At 39.5% G+C, this 21,245-nt stretch overlaps 1 protein-coding gene across 1 annotated transcript in view; it reads right to left on the minus strand.

Moving 5' to 3' along the window:
- Window positions 1–21,245, minus strand: part of ascc3 (activating signal cointegrator 1 complex subunit 3) — a 257,950-nt gene that overhangs the window by 201,297 nt on the left and 35,408 nt on the right. The window contains exons 6-8 of the mRNA XM_033639918.2: window positions 10,957–11,158; window positions 7,209–7,344; window positions 2,977–3,102 (exon numbers count right to left, since the gene is read on the minus strand). Coding sequence (XP_033495809.2) covers window positions 2,977–3,102; window positions 7,209–7,344; window positions 10,957–11,158 — 464 coding nt within the window. The remainder of the gene's footprint in view (window positions 1–2,976; window positions 3,103–7,208; window positions 7,345–10,956; window positions 11,159–21,245) is intronic.

Below are 21,245 nucleotides of genomic sequence, written 5' to 3' on the forward strand. Positions count from 1 at the left end.
AGAGTACTGTGTGGTGGAAGCTCTAAACCATTCTAGGGTCTAGGTGCATGCTCGTAGAGATTACTTTTGGTTCTAAAGGTACTATACCGTCAGTTTGTGATGGAAATGTGGCTTTAGCAATGTGGCATGGATCTGCTGTTTGTTGCTTCATAACTTGAGCTGATAAAGTAGTGTGCAAACACTAAGCTACTTAGTACTATGGAGTCAATGGTCCAAATAAACATTACAGATGGTAACATTTTTCATGACTGGAATTTATTTTACAGCATTCTATCATGTTTGTCAATCATGCCCAGTCTCCTATTTATCACGTCACCGTTTTTGACGGATGCCCAAGTGCGAGTGCGAGCAACAGGATGCCGACTGCAGATCATATCATAGCTAAGAATTTTCTGAAACTTAAATAGAGAGCCTTTAATCTTAACTAGGCCTGGGTTAAAATAATTAATCCTTTGATTTGATTTTCATTTGAATAATTCCTTATTGATTCATAACATCCTAAATCAATCTTATAATATATGCCTTTTCCCACGGATGCATGACGCTTTAACCCTGTTAATCTTGGCAGTATTAAATGGGCCCCAGAGCTAAATTACTAAAGACTGTAATATTGATAAGCTGTGGTGCTTCAGGTGCTTTTATCTATACTTTTTAATGTTCTAGTGAAACTTATTAACACGCTGCAGTACACATACTTTAGTCTCGCCACCAGACAATCAGAGATCTCCGCCTTCTGATAGTCTGGGGACACTCCTTTCTAAAGTGTGTTTAACACACCGGTGAAAACGGCCGGCAACAAAGCAACGCCTCTTGCATTTTTGAAAAGAACACGCCTTCTCAGAAATGTGCGCTCCCCCTTTTCTCGTCCGTAAGGAAACAAACACACAGAGAGCTTGAAAATGGATGCCGAGAGATTTAATTCCGTTTTATCCAACGTGTGCTCAATCCACAAGATTGTGGAAATGAAGGACTTACAGCGACTTTGTTTAAAACTTTTAAGGCAGTCGGACCTATGTTTACGAGCACAAGAGTTCAGCGAGCCACTGAAGGACCGCCCTGCGGATTTACGATTGGTTCTGCAACGTAGGGAGTTTTTTTAAACTCTGAAATTGTATCCGCCCATCTAAACACAAAATCAGGGAGAAAGACATCAGTCTTTAGTTAAGCAAAGCGTCTAAAGACTGACTTGTGAGTCTACACATACTTGAGAGGCCACGTTGGAGACAGAGAAGTGAAGATCACTTGAAGTTGATGAAAACTACACTCATTACTGTAAGTGCAATAAAACCTTTGTATGTAAAATGGCAGTACTTTATCAATACACCCGTTCAACATGAATTAACACGTAAACATGTAGCAAAGAGATATTTCAATCTGCTCTGTCCAAAGTCTCTCCCTACAAACAAATTTAAGCAACAACAACAACAGTTTATGTCTAACTGTTTAGGTTTGCCAAATTTACCAGCAGTACCTGCAGGCAGTGAATCCCATCAGCAGCAGAAGGAGGAGCACAGAGGACAGGATGAAGGACTGACACTGTGTTCTTCATTCTTTCTAAACTAAACTCATATCCCTTCTCCACCAACTAAGCTCTGGTTCTTGAACCGGTTTCGTTCAGGATTCTTGGAACCTTGGTGCTGTCGAGCAAACCTGCCTGTGCTTCCACCATTTTTGCGTGGAACCATTGTAAGCAAGGATGTGTAATCAATGAAACACATTGCACAATGCACAACAGATATTAACAGTAGTAGCAAAATTGTGGATTACATTGGTTCCCTACGAACTTTGTTCTGTTATTACAGATATTTGTTTTTAGCCCCCAAAAGACCATGCATGGACCAACAATAATGAGACTGCTGCACACTCATGAACAATTTCTCCCTGGACTTGTCTTTTGTTGCTTTCTCCATCTTTTTGTTCCAATCTGTAGAATAAAACAAGCCCATAAATGTTAACGGTTCACACTTCAGGCCCAAAAGAAAAACATTAACTGCTATTCTTTCGTTCTAGCTGAGAACTAACTTTTCAGATTCGGAACCAAATTATTTTTGGTCAAAATGCTCTGAGTAGTTCAAAAGTAGGTGCAGGAACGGGAACAGAACTGGTTCCATGTTGATGGAAAAGGGGTATCAGTAGTTGATTGTGATGTCAGGAACATTGTTTATTTTATTGACATTTTACATTTGTTTCCGGTGAGATATTTTTGAGTTTATATAATGACTTTGGTGTTGTAAACATCACTGTTCCTGCTCTAGAACCATTTAGTTATATTTAAAATATTCAGTTTTAATCCTGTTTAATTTGTGATGGTTTTAAATAATTCCTTGTACAATTTACAGCATTAGTTCTCTGAGAATCTCTTTCATATTCAGGCAAAATTGGTATTTTAACTGAAATATCCCCAATTGAGTTGATATTACATCAAATTAAAACAAATCGAGAATTGAATCAAAACCTTGTGATTCGAATTGATTCAGGAAATCAATGGCGATACCCAGCCCGAATCTAGACACAAACAGAACTGTGAGAACAATATGTTTTTTTACGAGAAGCTAGGTGCTGGGAGTATTTCTTGGCTGGGAACTACTTCTTAGCTCCCCGGAGTTGCTGCTGGTTGCCTGGCAACCTTTCAGCACGTCTCTTCTTTTCTCTTTCCTCTACCTTCAGTATTCAGTTCTTGGTGCTGCAGTAATTATTGTTCATGGACATGTGAACTTTCTAAAAGTTCCATACTGAAATGAACCTTTGAGTAAGCTCACACTGTGTTTGTATATGGTAATGGTACCAACTTGCTAAACAGAGTTTGTCAGAGTCAATATGGACATATTCATTGTTTTGACAAACCTGGACTGACCTCAGAAATGTCACTGTAAGCCTTCAAATCGACACAGTAGTCAACCCCTACTGTACAAACACACATATACACACATATCGACACACACACAAGAACTAACACAAGTACACAGTGGCTCATACCTCATCTAGTTCAGAGATGTAGACAGGTTTCTCTTCAAAGCCGATAGGCATGGGTTCGTTGGGAGGGATTTCCACCTCTTCATACATCTTAGTATTCTCTCTGCGGATTCCCTCGGGTAGCAGCAACTGAATGTCACACACACAAAAACAGTTAGGAAAACACAGACCTCACAAATGACCTCGAAGACTCAAAAATAACGTAACTGGAATTTAAACTGAAAAGAATATCCAAAGTCACAAAATATACTATTAGAATTCAGCTCTATTCTTACAAAAAATGTTTTTTTTAATCCCATATCCCTTATGGTTCCTTGAAAATACAGAGCAGATCAAACACACTTTGAACATCTAATCAGTGCTTGTTTCAAACATAAATCTGAAGTACTGCATATAAAAGCCCAAATTACAAAAAAGATAACACAATAACTGGCCATAGAATATAAAAAACTTGGTGCATTGTGTGGTGGAGTGAGTGAAGGTTTAATGTGATTTGTGTCATGCTTAGACATGCATTTTGTAGAACATTTTGCTAAAGCTTGTGGTAGTGTGGTATGTGATAGAATTGCTATGACTGGTGTGCTTTGTGCTACTTTGGGAGTTTTGGTTAAGAGTAGTAAAGTGTGAGGGGCAGCCTGAGCTCAACAACAAATTATCTAAACAACATTAGGAGAGAATATATTTTGTGTCTCATAAAGCAGTAAGCCACCTTATCCCTGGTTCAAATCCAGGAGTGAGACCGTTGTTATGTCACATCATTATTTTCACTCTTTACACATTTTGTTATGTTGCAAGCTTTTTGCTAAAACTGTTCAAATTCATTTTTTTAATCCACACTCAAAACTTCATAATGACAGAGTGAAAACAGGATTTTATACATTTTTGCAAATTTATCAAAAAAGAAAAAAAGAAATATCCAATTGACTTAAGTATTCAGACCCTTTACTCAGTACTTAGTTGACGCACCTTTGGCAGCCATTACAGCCTCAGGTCTTCTTAGGTTTGACAAAACCAGCTTTGCACACCTGGATTTGGGGATTTTATGCTATCCTCTGCAGATCCTCTCACGCTCTATTACGTTGGATGGGGGCCGATGGTCGACGGCCACTTTCTCTCCAGAGATGTTCCATTGGGTTCCAGTCCAGGCTCTGGCTTGGCCACTCAAGGAAATTCACAGAACTGTCCCAAAGACAGTATGTGTGTTTCAGGTTATTGTACCTGAGTGTTGAAAGGTGAACCTTTGGCCCAGTCTGACGTCTTGAATGCTCTGGACCAGGTTTTCCTCCAGGATGTCTCTGTACTTTGCTCCATTCAGATATTTCTCAACCCTGACTCCAGTCCTAGTCCCTTCTGCTTAAAAACACCCCCACAGCATAATGCTGCCACCAACAGGCTTCACCGATTGGTATTGAGCAGGTGATCAGCAATGCCTGGTTTCTTCCAGACATGACGTTTAGAATTGAGGCAGAACAGTTCACTCTTGGTTTCACCCGGCCAGAGAATCTTGCTTCTCACAGTCTGAGAGTCCTTTCGGTGCTTTCCTGTGTCTTTCACTGGGGAGAGTTTTCCGTCTAGCCACTCTGCCACAAAGCCCACATTGGTGGAGTGTTGATGTGATTATGATCATTTCGTTGAGCCATTTCTGAAAGCAAGGGGGGTGTAGGAGTTTTCCAGCTGGTTAGAATCATCTCCTTGGCAGCCACCATCTAGAGCATCAAAGTCAATTGCTCTTCAGATGCATAGTTCAAAACAGACTCTGAGCATCCAAAGGGTGCCAATTCTGAGTCAGGGGGAATATCCCTTCTATCGGCCCTAGAGAGAACCACTAAAATATTTCACACCAATAATTGTGTAATTAAGGATAGGGCCAAAAAAAGATGTGTCAGAGAGCCCCCTGCACCTTTGCATCTGTCACATAATGGGGAAAGAGACGGATACATTTGGTTCAGCTTGGTCTTCGAGTAATGGAGTCAGTGGATGACTTTGTCTTGAATCAGTTTGTACATGATGTTAATCGAGCAAGTCTGGATTCTAGACAAGCCTTCTTTCTAGATGTCATCAGAGACCTCAAGAGTTTGCTTTTTCGATTTATCTTATTTTCTAGTAACTCAGCAAGTGTGACCATCGGTTTCTTAGTCACCTCTCTTAGTAAGGCACTTCTCCCCTGATTGCTCAGTTTGGCTGGGCGGAGAGCTCCAGAGTACCAGTTGTTCTGAACCTTTCCCATTTCAGAACTGTGGAGGCCACTGTGCTCTTGCCAGCCTTTATTGCAGCCGAATTTAGCAGCCTTCCCCAGATCTGTGCCTCAACATAATCTTGTCACTGAACTTTGCAGGCAGTTCCTTCCACATCATGGCTTGGTTTCTTCTCTGATATGCATTGTCGGCTGTGAAACCTTGTCAAATTAATTGAATTTACCACAGATGAGCTGTAGAAACATCATATCATAGTAAAGGTCTGAAAACTTAAGTCAATGTGATATTTCACTTCGTCCTTTTTAATAAAATTGCCAAAATGTCTTAAACTCTGTTTATGCTTCGGCATTATGGGGTATTGAGTGCGGACTGATGACAGAAAACATAAAATTAGTGCAAGGCTGCAACTTAACAAAATTTGAAAAAAACTGAAGGAGAATACTTTCTGAATGCACTGTACATATTATAAAACTCTTGTTTGTAACTCTTGTGCAAATGGCAGGGTAAGGAACTTGTTAAGGTAAAATAAGTTCACAATTAGATTATCAATTCACCACTTTTTGTCTTGCATTTTGTTCTTGGTAGCGATTGTGAATATGTTAGAAATCTGATTTGATTTGAAGGCCCTGATATGTCATACTATTCCATATACAATAACAAGTTGATAAAAAGAATGTAAAATGTTCTCTTGAAAAAAAAAAGAAATACTCATATACAGTGACCAGAGAATTACCATACATCATGACTGCATCCAGGAGACTCCATGTTTGTATTGAGTAACATTAATGGCATAATTAAATTTAAACCTTCAAGTATGATTTAGCAATGGCAAAACTAATCACAATCAGCGGCCACGATTACTTAACTACTGTACTGAAACATTTCTTTTTTTTGTGGTACTTGACTGGAGATGAATGATTAGAATTACTTTGGAATTTAAAGATGACCTTACCTTTAGCCTTTCATTTCTTTGTTTTGAGGAGGGGTGCGTTCCAAATTGCGTTCTTTATCTTTTTACTTTTGGTAGGTACTGCAGCTGCCCTTAAAAGTACATACTGTTGCATGCAGTACTGACACAACTGGGACATACAGTACTACTTTCTCATAACGTTACACCCTTAACTATGACCCTCTCACTCATATATCCATTACCGTGGAGATAAAACAAAATGCCGCTCACCAAGTTCACCAGAGACTGAGGTAAACCGAACAATTCTGATGCTGTTCTTTTGAAATAAGTTAAAACTGCATACATTGTAGATTCTAACATATTATATTCTTATAGTGAAATCACAAAGGCTAAACATTTCTCTGTCATTGTTACTTAATACCCATGCCCTTTTATGTTGGTTAAATTTTGATTATTTCATCAAATTAAACAATTAATATTCTTATCATTACTAACTGACTGGTCATCAGTCACCTAAATGCCCTGTCATCCATTATTGCGACATCTGACCGTTGATGTGACGTATGTTTCCATGCGCAGTGGACTGTGGGTCACAATAGCCAGAAAAGCATGCTGGCTTGCATACTACAAAATCCGACTGACGTAGTAAAACACCCTGGCAATTTTGGCATATTGCCTTCGCACACTATGTAGTGGGACATACTACATCTTTTTATGAAATACTAGTATGGTGGTATGGGGATTGGAACACACAACATTTTTTTATGAAATGTTATTAATATACAACCAAAAATTAGAACGACAGGAGGTTGTGATCTTTAAGAAAGGGACAACTTAAAAAACATCGGGTCATATGTGTGTTACTCGGAGCAGACTAAAGACTGGTGGGCTGTACCAGATCAAAGATGACACTGTGAATTATTTGTTTGACAATCCAGTGGTCCTTCATGTCATTGTGAGTAATAGTAAGAAAGTAGAAGAAGAATAATCATACATCACTTCAACTTAAGAGCTTGCGCCTTTTTAACATTTCATTTGTGTTAAATATCCAAGGCTAACGCTGAATTACACAATAAGAAGAATGACAAAGAGGACAATTCATTCGGAACTAACAGTTATTCAACCCTCACCCTGGCTCCTCCAACAAACGCAGGCATCTTTGTGGCCTCTGCATAGCTGTCATAGACGTTTGGATATCGAATACGTTCATACACTCTTTCTCTGCTCATTATTGGTTCACGTCGTGCAGTCAGAAGGGCCTGCTCCCTGTGCAAGCAAACACAGAACACATGGAACATAAAAACTCAGAAAAGGAATCTGTAAACTGTAAATGAAAGCTGCTTGATAGGGTGAACTGAGTACTTCAAGATGAGGAGAAAGAGTCTTCTGTCAAAGCAGAGGAATAAACAGCAATGTAACTTCAACAAAAACAGCAGCACAGTGTCACATCTGCAACTACTTGGTTCCATACGTAAAACCTCATATCCACCCATGTTTTAGTTTTAGAAAGAATAGTGCAGTTGATGATTCAAACGGAGAGGCACAGATGTGAGGCATTATGTTCCTTCCTAAAGTGGCTTACCTCTCTGCTAATCTTTTCCTTCACACTGGGCTGGATTTGGTCATGCTAAGTTTTTAATTAAACAGATCGCTGCTCTTTTTTTCATACTCTGAAATTAAACTTTCAGAAAAATCCTCTACAAAAAAGATGTGACAAGCTGCAGTGTCACTCTGCTTTTTTTATTTTATAAAGCTCATGCTAAGTTGTCATGAAAAATGCAGAAACTTGTCAGTTTTAGTGCAGATACCTGAAAGCACTGGTGGACACATGCAAAAAAAAAAAAAAAACAGAAATGAAAGACTAACCAGATAGCCTCAAGCAGCTCTGATCGGGGTCCAAGCAGGTTTTCGAGCATATCATTGCTTGTTTCTGGAAAGCAAAACTGTTGATTTTCTTCAAACTTATTCACTGTGGTCATAACTACATGCTGATGCTCTGTTGAGGTAAAGAAATCTACTTTCACAAACAGTGAATGGAGCTTATGATCTTTCCTGAAAACATGTTTTACATGACTACATACAGTATGTGTTGAATTTTTATATCATTCAAGATCTGAAATGCATCACATGTCCAGTAATTCCTACACAAATTGTTTTACAATGTAATAAGTATTCAGACTTATCCTGCCAAATGCAAAGATTCAGACCATGTGCATGATGGCAAAGGCGGGATTTCAACTCTTAACCTTTGCAGTAAAAGACAACCACCTTACCCCTAAACTACTGAGCAAACCAGCTGACCATTGTGTACATACAAGCATGAAAACTATGCAGGGACACACCGGGAAGGTTTTGACAGGATGAATTATGACTTGGGTGAAGTTTGGTTTACCTGAATTGAATGTATACCTTTTGTATTTTTTTTTAAACACAATGGGTCTCATTCATGAAACATGCAGAACAAATGTGTGTGTCAACTGCTCGAGGAAGGAAATTTTCATGTATTTCAGCATTCATCAATATGTTAGTAGCTGAGATCCTTTCATAGTTACTAACAAAATCTACACCTGCTTCTGACTGCTTGCAGTGTTTGTTTAAATAAGGAATGCACATGAATATTGCTATCATTATTAGACATTACAATTTCAATTCGTATTGTGCTCTGTTGTGTTCACAATACGCAGATGCCTTTGAAACATGTGAGTTAAACATGACAAGAGATTAGAAACATTTTTACTTTTAGCTGAATTAGTTGACATTTAGCAGATATAAGCTTCAGATTAGTTTTGTTTTTTAAATGTGAATGAGTTCGTCAAATCAACTTAATACATATTTTCCTTGCCTCGGGTCTCGGTGCTCGGCCATGTCTCTTTAGTGATAGCTAGTGTGTGTGGATGTGAGCTTGTGGGTGTGTGTGTATGTGTATGTGTGTGTGTGTGTGTGTGTGTGTGTGTGTGTGTGCGTATGTGTATATTTATGTATCTCTATGTGGGGTGGGAGGGTTGGGTTTTCTCTTTTCTTTTTTGTTTTCTGTTTTGGTTCTTTGTTGTTTTTAACCTCTGTGAGGCACTTTGTGTTACTGTTGTATGAAAAGTGCCATATAAATAAAGTTGATTTTATTTGATTTGATATGTTTTCTACATTACTGGCTCCCTGTTCCTACTTGATTCAATCAGGAGAGAGAACCATGAGACCCACATTACTGACCAAACACTAAGCTATCAGTGATGGCTGTTGGAATGTATAGCCATTTAACACTTAATATATCACATACATCACCATACCTTCTGAGTTTACTGTTACTGACTGCGCCAGTGAAGGCATGCTGCTGTCTCCTCTGAGGTCTCTCTGATCATGCAAGCAATGCACTCGTCTGCAGCAGAGAGCTGTGACTGTTGAAAGTTTCACATCGAACCATTTTCGTTTAACTTGGATGGTTCTTACAACATAGGACATGGAGTTATTAGCACCCGTTACCTCCTTCCAGGCCTCTGATTTACCTGTCCCCGTCACACTACTACTAACAGAAGAAACTAAAACGTTTTTTTCAACCCCACTTCACCTAAAATAACTTCAATCTCAGTGTGGGAAAAGTTTTTCTTTTTCTCTATCCCTCTTTCTTTGTTTGCTCCATGTTCGCAGGTTGACATGATGCACCTGTCCATAGTAATTATCACCTCCGTATACAGTGGTCAATGGCTATTCATGGGAGGGGATGTATGCTAATTGCTGACCAGCGAGAGCATGCTGTCAATTTACGATTGATCGGCATTCATGAACACAGACACCTGCCTACGGTCAATTCCGAGTGTCCCGCTGGGTTCATAAATCCAATGTAGGTTTTTAGTACCAAGGTTTTTTTATGTGCAAATCTACTCACAGATTTACTAAAATTTCATGAATGAGACCCATTAAATATTTGAGGTTCCATCCATTCTTCCATTTCCTTGGTGGGGACATTAGGCTAAGCAAGGCTAACCCCAGATCCTGAGACGTTTCCAGGTCAGATGTGATATATATGTGTGTTTGTTCTGGGTCTGTGCTGGGGTCTTCTTTGAGGTGGTCATGTCCAGAATACCTCGAAGGAGGCGCCCAGAACGTATCCTGATCAGATGCCCAACCCACCTTAACTGACCCCTTTCAATGTGAAGGAACAGCAGCTTTACTCCAAATGCCTTAACTCCTCAGTCTATCTGACCTTAGATTGTGCAAACCAAATTCTGTACAAATTCCTGTAGCTCAGAACAAGATATAAACTTTTAGCATTTGTGGCGCCCCATAGTAGCAGAATATTCCAAGACTGCACAGCGAAGCTTGGACGTAGCATCAGAACATGTTCACCACGTTTGGTTACAATCGCTCAAGCCAAATTTGATTCATGAGCATTTATATAAAATTTAAACAAAATCTAAACTTTAGGTTAGCGATGTCCCTAGGTGATCCTGGCAAAGTTTCAGGACAACTGACCCAACAGTTTCTGACGGTTTCTCAAAAACAAGGATTTAAAGAAAATTAGAGAAAAAGTCAAAGATGCAACTGAATTGAGATGTTAAAATGATGAAAGAATTTGACTCTCAGCCGAGCGGTTATTGACATTATTGAGAACACTTAAACTTGATTGATACAGTGCCACATTGAGGTCAATGAGTGTCATTTTTTGTGGTTCAGTAGTGGGTAGAATTTGCAACCCATCTGCCAATTTTAGTGACTTTTGGTCTAACAGTTTTTGCTGCATGAACAATTTAAGCGGAGAAGAATAAGAAAAAAGAAAGAAAGAATAATGAGAACAAAAACAACAGGGCTCCAGCAGCAAGTGCCACTGCTTGGACCCCTAATGAGGAAAAAAGGACCAAGAGAAAGTTTAAAGAGATGATATACCGCTGGGCTCTCATCTCTCTGGGGTCAAAGGTCATGACAGCATCTGAGGAGTCACTGTCGTCAACTCCTTTGCCTCTCTTCCTCTCTCTTTTCTCCTCCCTGCGGTACATCTTCATCATTTGTTTCTCCTGCTCTGACTGGATGGTCACCTGGCACCCAAAGGCGGGCTTGGTCACTTCGCCACTGACTTTTCGGCTCATATCTGGAGGAAATACAGAGTGAAATAAGGCAAAATGTTACAACATCAAAGGTTTTTTCTTGACAAGATTAAATCATTTAATTTCTTTTAATGGTAGTCCCCTGGAGATAAGGGCACCGGACAGCAAAAAAATGTATAGTGTGTATAGTAGGCTTGGGCAGTATCACGGTACTATGGTATACCAGGGTATTTAGAAATGCTGTCAGTATGATTTTCAGTAACGTCAAAAATAAAAGTGCTCCTCTCTCTATTAAGGTAATTGTATTTAATGTATCTCAGGTGCCACCGGAGGTCAGTCTCCGGTCTTTACTGGAGGAACAGGCCAGAGTTCTGCACCCGGGTACCCGACAGGTAACCTGCAAAAAGCTGTGTAACGGGTAAAAATATATGTATATATGAATTCACGGGTAAAAATGAACTACATACAGGCAGGCAGCAGTTGAGAACAAAAATATATTTTTTATTTTTCAGAATTAAACAATTAAAAAAACGGCAGTATATGTGTAATATTTTGACATCTAAATCACTATTATCATATATTATCACGCTGAAGGAAAAAACGTCAATCTATGTGAGATATAAACAGTTGCCAGACCATAAACTATTTAATCCAAATGTTTTGCTTGGGGCTAATGCATGTTGGTTTTCATTTTGGATGGAGAAATGTGGAGACATAATGTTGTGTTATGAAGTAAATAATTTCTATGTGTTGTGTCATTTTGTTCTGTTTCAATGTGCACAAATAAATTAAGTAATCAAAGAGAACAAATTAAGTGATTAACAATCACAAACAAAACCAAAATAATCCATGCTCTTAAAATAACTGAAGAGCACAAATAACGAATTTGTGCAAACAAAATATTACTTTTTTCATTTTCTCCATGACCCGCCATGATCCATACTTTAAAAGGACTTGAGCATAGATGATAGAATTTCTAATATTTTAAGAGTTTTCAGGCTCTGATGCACAAAGCCTGAAAGAGTATTTATCCCTGGCTGAACAACAGAACTGTTTGTTCACACTGTGAAAGCAGCATCAGGTCAGCCAATGTCAGAAAAAACTGATTCATATTTCAGCAGTAATCTTGATAGCCCATTGATGTCAGATGCAAGTGCATGTGGCATTGCACGGGTTAACGTTCCCCATTGCAGCCTCCCTGTTTGAGGCACAACAGCTCAATAAAAGGCAGAATTGCTCTTGAAAACAGATGAGATCTGATGATTGCACCACGGCCTGGGCTGATTGACTGAATGATTTCTTCTTTATCTCGTCTAGTGGCTCTACCTGCTGCACAGCCTCCCTCTCATTCTAGCGGCTCCCCTCTTCCTGTCACTCTTACCCTCCCTCCCATTACCTTTCCAACTCCCAACCCCTTTAACTCTGTCACCCTCTATGCACCAATTCCTCTGTCTAAACCATTCCCCATCCTTTACTTTCCCTCTCTCTGGGAGCTTTTGTGCCTTGTTATGCGTCTCCAACAGTGATTGCCTCCAAATCTCCAGGATTCTCATTTCCACAAGCGATCATGGTGCCATAATCATCGTGAAGCACATCACCCAAATACATTTTGTTTGCTTACAAGATGGTTTCAAGGTGTTTTCGCACATTTTTACATTGTTTTCTTCACACCTCCAACATCAATATAAGAATTTCAAGGCCAGTCTTTTTAGAGTCGACACATCCTAGTGATTGTGATTGTGCAACAAGCACAAGAACCTCAATTTAAGCATTTATTGAGAATACGATTACATAGGACAATCCATTAGACAGTTTCATGTATATAATACAATATCTTGTGTACTCAATTTTCAAACAGAGATAAATATCAAAGTGTTACCATTTTCATGCTAGCTAACCGACATGTATATGTATACTGTATATTGTGTTTTTTATTACGTAAACCTCAAAATTTAATCTGCAGAAGGACTAAATCTATAAGTAAACATTTTTTATTTGGATTGTTAACTTTACAATATATTATGTATACATAGTTATATTTTGAAATTTTATTTCCAACAATGTTTTTGCTCATCTGATAAAGTAAGAAGTTTCAGGTTTTCTTTAAACTACCAAATTTGTTCTTAAAGATTTTACCCAAAAAGCAGTTAAATGTCCGTCTGTAATTATTCCATCTGTTGGCAATCCATTTGACAGGTGTGACATATCAACATGTTGATTAAACAGCATGAGGCTGTTGCCTGAGTACTGGATGTCAACTTCCGTCGTTAAAGTTAAAGGTTATGGAATGTGGCATGCGTCACTGGTTGCTGACAATATCCACCAACACTGCACAGCCACTGAAGCTGAGTCTATGGTTCTTGAGTTTCTACAAGCCGCATGTGAATCTCTTTTCAACTGCAAGAAAAGTGCACTCAGTAGAGTACAGATCCCTGACAGGCAGCCGTCAGACATGATCGCTGCCATTCTAGACAATACACGTGGCACAGCTGTGCCCAGGGGAATTGTCTCTCCTAAATCCCTTAGACTCAAGATGGTGGCGAAGATAACAAAATGGGTATTTTGCTTCCATCTTGTATCAACCTCACTTTAGGGGATCATAACATATTGAGTATAGAATTAATATGCAGATGCTCCAGTTCAAAATGAGACCAAACTTTTCTATGGATGTCATTTTTTTAACCACAAAAAACATCAAGATGGGGCCTGCAACAGATGGCAAGGTTTTCTGTCTTTAGCCGAGCCAGCTGCTAGAAATGCCTTTCACTCTAAGCTTTTGCTTAGACTTCTGCTTAGACTTATGGCCCCTACCGACCAGTTAAGGGAAGTGTGGATTCAGCAGTCAAAGGTAGTATAAAACAGGTTTTTAAACAATTGTGAATCACTGCAACCATGAGAAGTCATTGAGCATTCAGTCATAAATGTGCACACAAAATATTAGGCTGATTGGTCCAGTAGTGTGAGAGATTAGCTGCAGACACACAGAATCACGAACACACACTTACACACACTAACACACGTATGTAAACACAGCACAAAATGCATGATTCTCTTCAGGCTTACATCTGGCAGAGATACTAAGCAAGGGAGATATCTTAGCGTTAAGCCCAGATACTGACTCTGAATGTTGTTTCAGGACCCCTTGTAGTATCGTGTTTGACCAACGAAGGGACATTTGTACTCTGAAGTGCAACACACACTGCCGCCGGCGCGGCGCTGTGGCCATCAAGCGCCGCCCCCCAACACACGTTGGCAGCAGCGCGTAGCGGCACCGTCGACACTAAAATGTATTTCCCACCCCAGCCCGCTACGTGGCTGTACCTACACTAGTTGCCAACGGTTGCCAACTGCTAGTAACGGAAGAAGAAGAGGAGAAACTTTGAGGCAACAACAACTTGGATTTCACCAGAGTTGATACTACGGCGGCCGAGACGTACATAAAAGGCTTTTCTCGCAGCACTCGTGCTGGAAATAGAGCAGTGGGCTGAAGCAGAGCGACGTGGCACATCGGCCGGCGCCGGTATGGGTTTGTTCATAGAATATAATGGAGGCGGGCGTTTTGACGCGCGGCGTATGGCAGCGGTGTATGTTGCACTTGAGCGATGTGAATTGAAAAGCTGAAGACATAATTAATCATTTTAGTTAATGTATATCTGCTTATTAACCTCAGTTTAAGAAAAATAAAGGCAAGGTCTACTATTAACTGCAGTTCAGTGGTTGATGTAGAATTCTGTAAAAATGATAACATGATGTCATCATATCTTCACTACACAATTCCACTTAAAGTTGATATTGGATAATATTGGATTATTGTCCAGCCCTATGACGCTAGTTATCATCAACCTTGTGAACATTACTCAGCTGCGCGTCGGGGTTCTATTCCCCTGTCGGGAGTTATTTTCCCAGTATTCACCGGCTCATTATACATTATCCCGCTTATTACACGGCTAATTATCAGTTAAATAAATAATGTTGTCTGCCTCTGCGAAGGGCATTAAAACCGACCGGATTCGACAACTTTTGGTGAAAGTTTTGTACTCACCCAGGCTTAGTGGACTGAACCGAGGCATAAAACTCACGTAAAATGTCATTAAGCATGACTGCCGAGTGTGTATTCAAATCCGTCTTCTTTTGTTTTTGGCAGAGAAAGTCTGTAGGTATTCTTTTTCTTCAGCGGCATCCGTTAAAATCAGCCACTTCTGTTTGTTTTTTCCCTCGGAAGTTGTTCGACAGCTGCAGTGTTGCAGGGCAGCATCCCTAGCAACGCTGGGCTACATAGCAACTGTGTGTAATGACCGTTGCTACTAGCAGCAGTCATTACACAGTAATATCAGACCGCAGAATGCCGCTACTGACCAATCAGAATACAGCATTTAATAGAGCCGTGTAATAATGCAGAATAATGCATACAAATACACATTTTGTCCATTATATAAACGTAAAACGTCATTCAGCTTCAGCTTAACAACTGCTCCAGTGCTAATGATGTATTTCTGCTATCACAAAGTCATACAAAGCACTCCATAATCCTCCCTGTAATTCTGTTTGCTCATAGTGTGGTTTAGTCATTTCAATATATAGCTCTCACCATCATTTAAGCTCTGTAATTGTGAAGGAAGTAAAAGTGTTTAAAGAACATTAAAATCAAATCAGTAATGAATTCTATGAAAGGCCGAAGTGCTGCAGGTAGTCAAATAGATTGCCTTGTTTTCAGACTTGTTTAGCAATGAGGATGATGCAACACTCCCTGCATCTTGTTCTCTGTGTTAGTTGTCACACCCAGAGCTGTGAGCGGAGTTTGTACTTGAGCAGCACAGAAAAGCCTCTGTTCTGATCATGGCCTGAGGAAATTGTCCAAAATGCTCGTCAGAGAAGCACTGGCATCTTCTTGTTAAATTCATGGCAGAACTATTTGCTATGGTACATCAAGTCTGGGAAACAGATTTTTGTGTAGTTTTCTACACATATTCCTCAGCACCTGCTGTACCACACTTGAACAGAGAAAGACATGTGCTTAATGACCCAGTCTAAGGCATCTGTACATTTAAACACAAACTCTCAATGGGAGGCTATTTCCACCAGGTAGGGGTTGTCTGAATCCCACCAGGCTCGGCCTCTCTGTGTGTCTCCTTGCTGCTTTAGAGAAAGCTAGAAAACACAGCTCAGACTTGGCCAATTGCTCTCCCTCTTCTAGGACTGCATCAATACAGTGAGAAGACAGAAGTAATGTTGAAGTTAAACTACTACAATATACCACAATAAACTAAAATTACTGCCTCCTGGTTGTATGCCTCCATGCACTGTCAAGTTGCAAACATGGATGCTTGACACAAATCTTTCCCCCAGCAGCACAGATCTATATCATTATCATTATCATTGTTTCAAGGTGGACACCCAAGATTAGTGTCATCAAGTATCCCTTCTATGTTTTTGCAAAACATTATGATGACACAGTGAAGTTGACCTTTGACCTTTTGAATATAAAATGTCATTACTTCATCGTCATATCTTATTAGACATTTGTGTGACATTTTGTAATAATTAGTGTATGAATTCTTGAGTTATGGTCAAAAACATGTTGTGTAAGGTCACAATAACCTTGACCTTTGACCACCAAATTCTAATAAGTTTATTCTTGAATCCAAATGGACATTTGTGTCAAAAGTGAGGACTCTCCTTCAAGGTGTTCTTGAGATATTGCCTTCACAAGAATGAGATGAACGCAAGGTCAGTGACCTTGACCTATGACCACCAAGATGTAATCAGTTCATTGTTAAGTCCAGGTGGATAACTGTGCCACATTTTAAGAAATTCCCTCAAGGCATTTGTGAGATATCCCAGTCATAAGAACGGGACGGATGGATGGACAGACAGAAAGACGGACGGACGAACAGACAGACAAACCAAAAACACAATGCCTCCGGCCACAGCTATTGCCCTCACAGAGGCATACAAATATAGTTGAGATACCAAAAACATTAATAAACAGTCAATATTAGCATACCTTGTGACCTGACAAATATACGTCTAATATTTACACCCCTTTTAGCTCTGTTTTGGTCTAGGTCTCAATGCTCCACAGTAGTCATCAGATAGCTTCATGAGAGCAGAGTTTGCAGAGAAAAAAACTAAGACAATTAGCTTTAAGTGGGAGAGCTACAAGAGGTTAAGAGCTAAAAGGTTTGATAGAGCTGAATGGAACTATGAAATTGGTGATAATCACTGTGGTTTTCTCACTGCAAAACACCTTGACCACAATCATGGGGCTTTATTAAGTCATCTATAGAGCACAGTCTAAAGTACATGGCGCAAGTGCATTCAGGGCGTGTCCAACTCAATTTTGCGAGTTAAAGGGTGCTTGATATGGGCACAAAGTAAGGCGCAAGAGGCAGTGGGGTCGTATTTAGTCCCTTAATTAATCATATGTGTGTTCCAGGTGTAACGTGAATTCAACCAATCAGAGGGTCATCTTCTATTTCCATTAAAAGCCAGGTGTGCCTGCATGTGGTGCACTGCTATTTACATGATGGATTCGGCTAATTTGAGCAGCAAACGTTTTTCTGCTGTGAGTAATGCAGTAAAAGCAGTAATGGTACTGCAGCAAAATATCGAGGGACATTTAAGCATTAAAAGTAAAAACTTTGAAGGAAAGACTATACATTCGGTTGATTTTAATAACTATAAAGTATTTAAAGTGTGCACTGTGCAGCTGTGTTATTTCGGAAAATAAAAGTATCGAATTGTCTTCAAATGTCCTGCGGAGTATTCAGTTTACTGTCAAATAAGTGATCTTTTCCATCACCCTCTCTACTTCCATGACATGTAGGTACAATGACACAGCAGGAAAAGGGTTCACTGACAAAATACGGCTAGAATCAAGAATCGAAGTTTAGGGGCAGAAATTTACTGTATTTTAGAATAAATTGCAGTATGTGAATGTGATTGTACTTTTGCATTGAATAGCCTGTGCTTTATCAAGCACCTGTTCAAAACTTTCTGGGATATTTGGACATGTTGTCTTTTTAATTGTTCATTCCACATATCCCTGCCTCTATCAGCCATTGAAATGTGGAGAAGAGCCACCGAGAGAATCTGTTCTTTGATAAACATGCAAGTGCCAAACTGCAAACTGCAATTTAAAAGCTAATCAGCAAGAGACAGGCATTCCCACTAAATCCCACTCTTCCTGATGGCATGCAAATAGTGGAAAATTTAATCAGCCTTTTTTAACCCCTCCTGACTTCACCCTCAGTCGTCAAGGCAACACTAATCTCAAAAGCTGTCTGGCAAGTGAAATTTTTAACGCTATCAAAAGTTCTTCACAATGGGAATAATATCATCTGAGGCTTGAAGCAGCATATGGGTGTGACCACGGCTACAGTTTGTTTTCTTTGGACTAAAATATTGCATGAAATGTTTACATTGCTTCGTTTCTGTATGTGGTTAGTTTAGTTACGCATTACAGGTGCGCCATAACTTCAAGCTGAATCACAGATAGAATGTATTTTAGACTCTGATTTGTCTGAGAGTCGTCTTGTTCATCAAACCTGTCATCCCTCCAGGTTAGATGATTTTGGCAATGAGGTCTAATGTAGGGCTGGTCTAATTCCAATCTCTGTGTATTCAGGAACAAATGCCAGACTGCATTCTGCTGTAACTTCTCTTCTAATATCCACAAACCAAGAGCAAGGTAAGCATCGATCCAAAAATGTTTGGACTCATTTTATTAATGTTGTTACAGTAGACGTTCCAAGCCATCAGATCTATCAGCCTAAGTGTGTAAAACTTTTGTTTTTTTTGAGGATAACTAAGATTTATATCCTTTAAAAAGTAGTGCCACCATCACATTGATTACTCCCAACTAGCCACACAGTCTTGGGGAAATACATAAAATACTGATGATTAATGAAATCATCCCAAATTTGGATTAGCTTCGAAGATTGTATACCATTATTAGGCAATATCTTTCACAGATAAAATATACTGTGTCAAGCTTTGCTGATGTGTCCCAGATTTTGTGTTTTAAGGACAGTGCATCAAGCATTGAGAAGTTTGGTTAGACTGAGGCTGTCTGTTGGTAATTTAAAAAGCATGATGGTCTTAGGTAAGCTTGTACGGTAATGCAACCAGAGTAAAACATGTCAGAGTGACCCTGCGGACAAGTTTAAAAGTATATAAAAATACTCTGCTATTATTTCATGTTGTCTAACCTGGTTTTCCCACATAAAAAGAAGCTGTGAATTTCAAGGGGCTGGAAGCACATCTACTCTTTCTCCCTCACTGAGAAATTCTGGATCTAGACTGCGCCACACCAACCACCAGAAGCGAAACAATAGTTTAAACATCCATGTGAAATTTGGCACAGTGGTAGAGGGTCATGGGAGGATGCGAATGATGAAGCAATATTATATCAATTGGCCAAAGGTGGGCGCTATAGCAACCGACTGAAATTGCAAACTTTGAATGGACCTATCTCATGCCCAGTATGTCGTAGAGATATGAAACTTTGCACAGAGATGCCTCTCCTCATGAGGAACAAATTTGCCCCAAGAACCCATAACTTCTGGTTATATAGATTTTCCGCCATTTTGAATTTTTTGAAAAACACTTAAAATCGATCTCTTCCTAGGAAGTCTGACCGATCTGCATGAAACTCGGTGAACATAATCTAGGGACCAATATCTAAAGTTCTCTCTTGGCAAAAGTTGGAAAACTTACTAAAACTGAGCTTCTATAAGGCAATGAATATTGTGGAGGGCGTGGCTCATCACATAAAGGTGTATAACATCTCAAGGGTTTCACCCATCACCACGCAACTTTGTAGGCATATGACCACACATAATCTGAGGGGACCCCTCCATTATTGACCCCATTAAACAAAATGGGGGCGCTAGAGAGCTAATTTCTTATCTAGGCCTAACCACCATATCGATTTTTACTAAACTTGGTAGATATGTAGAAGAGGACGCCTCAAGGTGACTGGAGAAATTTAACTCTAATTGGCAACTGGGTGGCGCTATAACAACAGAAAAATGCTTTAAAATGGCTAAAATGTGACTGATCACTGTGGCTCCCCCTGTGGCCCAATGTTGTTTTTTTCTTCTAATTTTTGGTATGACTAAGTCATGGTATGGTATGCTGTACTCAATGGGTATGGACTAGTATATATGTAGCAACAACATCATGCTTCAGGTCATGTGGAACAAAGTTTTAGGAAGGGCTTGGGAAAATAGCATATTGAGGCTACATTATACATACTTTGACCAAGGTTTAAATTTTCGGATTTGAATACATGGGAAACACTACTGGGACGCTACACAATGATAGAAAAACCTCAAAAAAAAAAAAAAAAAAACTTCACAAAAATAATAATGGAGCCACTCTTTAATTAATTACATCCTCACTGAGCTTTTTTGTTGAGGCTGCAAATGTGTTCAGTTAAGTTGTTTTAAAATGGACTTAACTTCGCTGGGCGATACTAATTATTTCATTGTCTAATATTACATCTGATGGTATACATCAATGATTTAACCTGCTTAATGAATGAACAGAGTTACTAGTCTACATTAATTAGCTCATGTACCATTTCACACCGAGCATTAAAATCTATATTTAGGAGCTGTGAATTTCAAATGACTCTAAAAATCTCTAAAGGATGAGTCTGTATGACTTTTAATAGTTGCAGGGATTGTTCTGACAAAGCAGGAGCTCTCTCTTCTAATCTTCAGCTCCTTTTTGATGTCTACCTTACATATGGATCAAAAGACAGCTCTGGCGATGAAAAATTATCCATCCTATCTTTCCAGCAATATCTTCAAATGCTTACAGCTCTACTCTACACATTAAGGGAGGGAAACCTGCCACATAAGGACAAAGGAAACAGGGGGTCAAGATACAATGCTGTCTCAGGATAGAGGACGGTACAGGAGAAAGAAACAAGCAGGCGTGGAAGGCGAGTACATCAATAGGTGGGCTGCTTCAGTACAGCTCACTATCAAACCTCCTGAAATACTATCTCATACAAAATCAATGAGGTCAGCTTAAAGCTGCTGGGAGAGTGAGATAACTACAGCAAATACCAATGTAAGCCAATTCCAATAACAGCCTGTGCTTACTGTATTTGGGCCTCAG

The sequence above is a fragment of the Epinephelus lanceolatus genome, chromosome 10 (genome assembly GCF_041903045.1).
Source record: "Epinephelus lanceolatus isolate andai-2023 chromosome 10, ASM4190304v1, whole genome shotgun sequence".
In the NCBI taxonomy this organism is placed as follows: Eukaryota; Metazoa; Chordata; class Actinopteri; order Perciformes; family Serranidae; genus Epinephelus; species Epinephelus lanceolatus.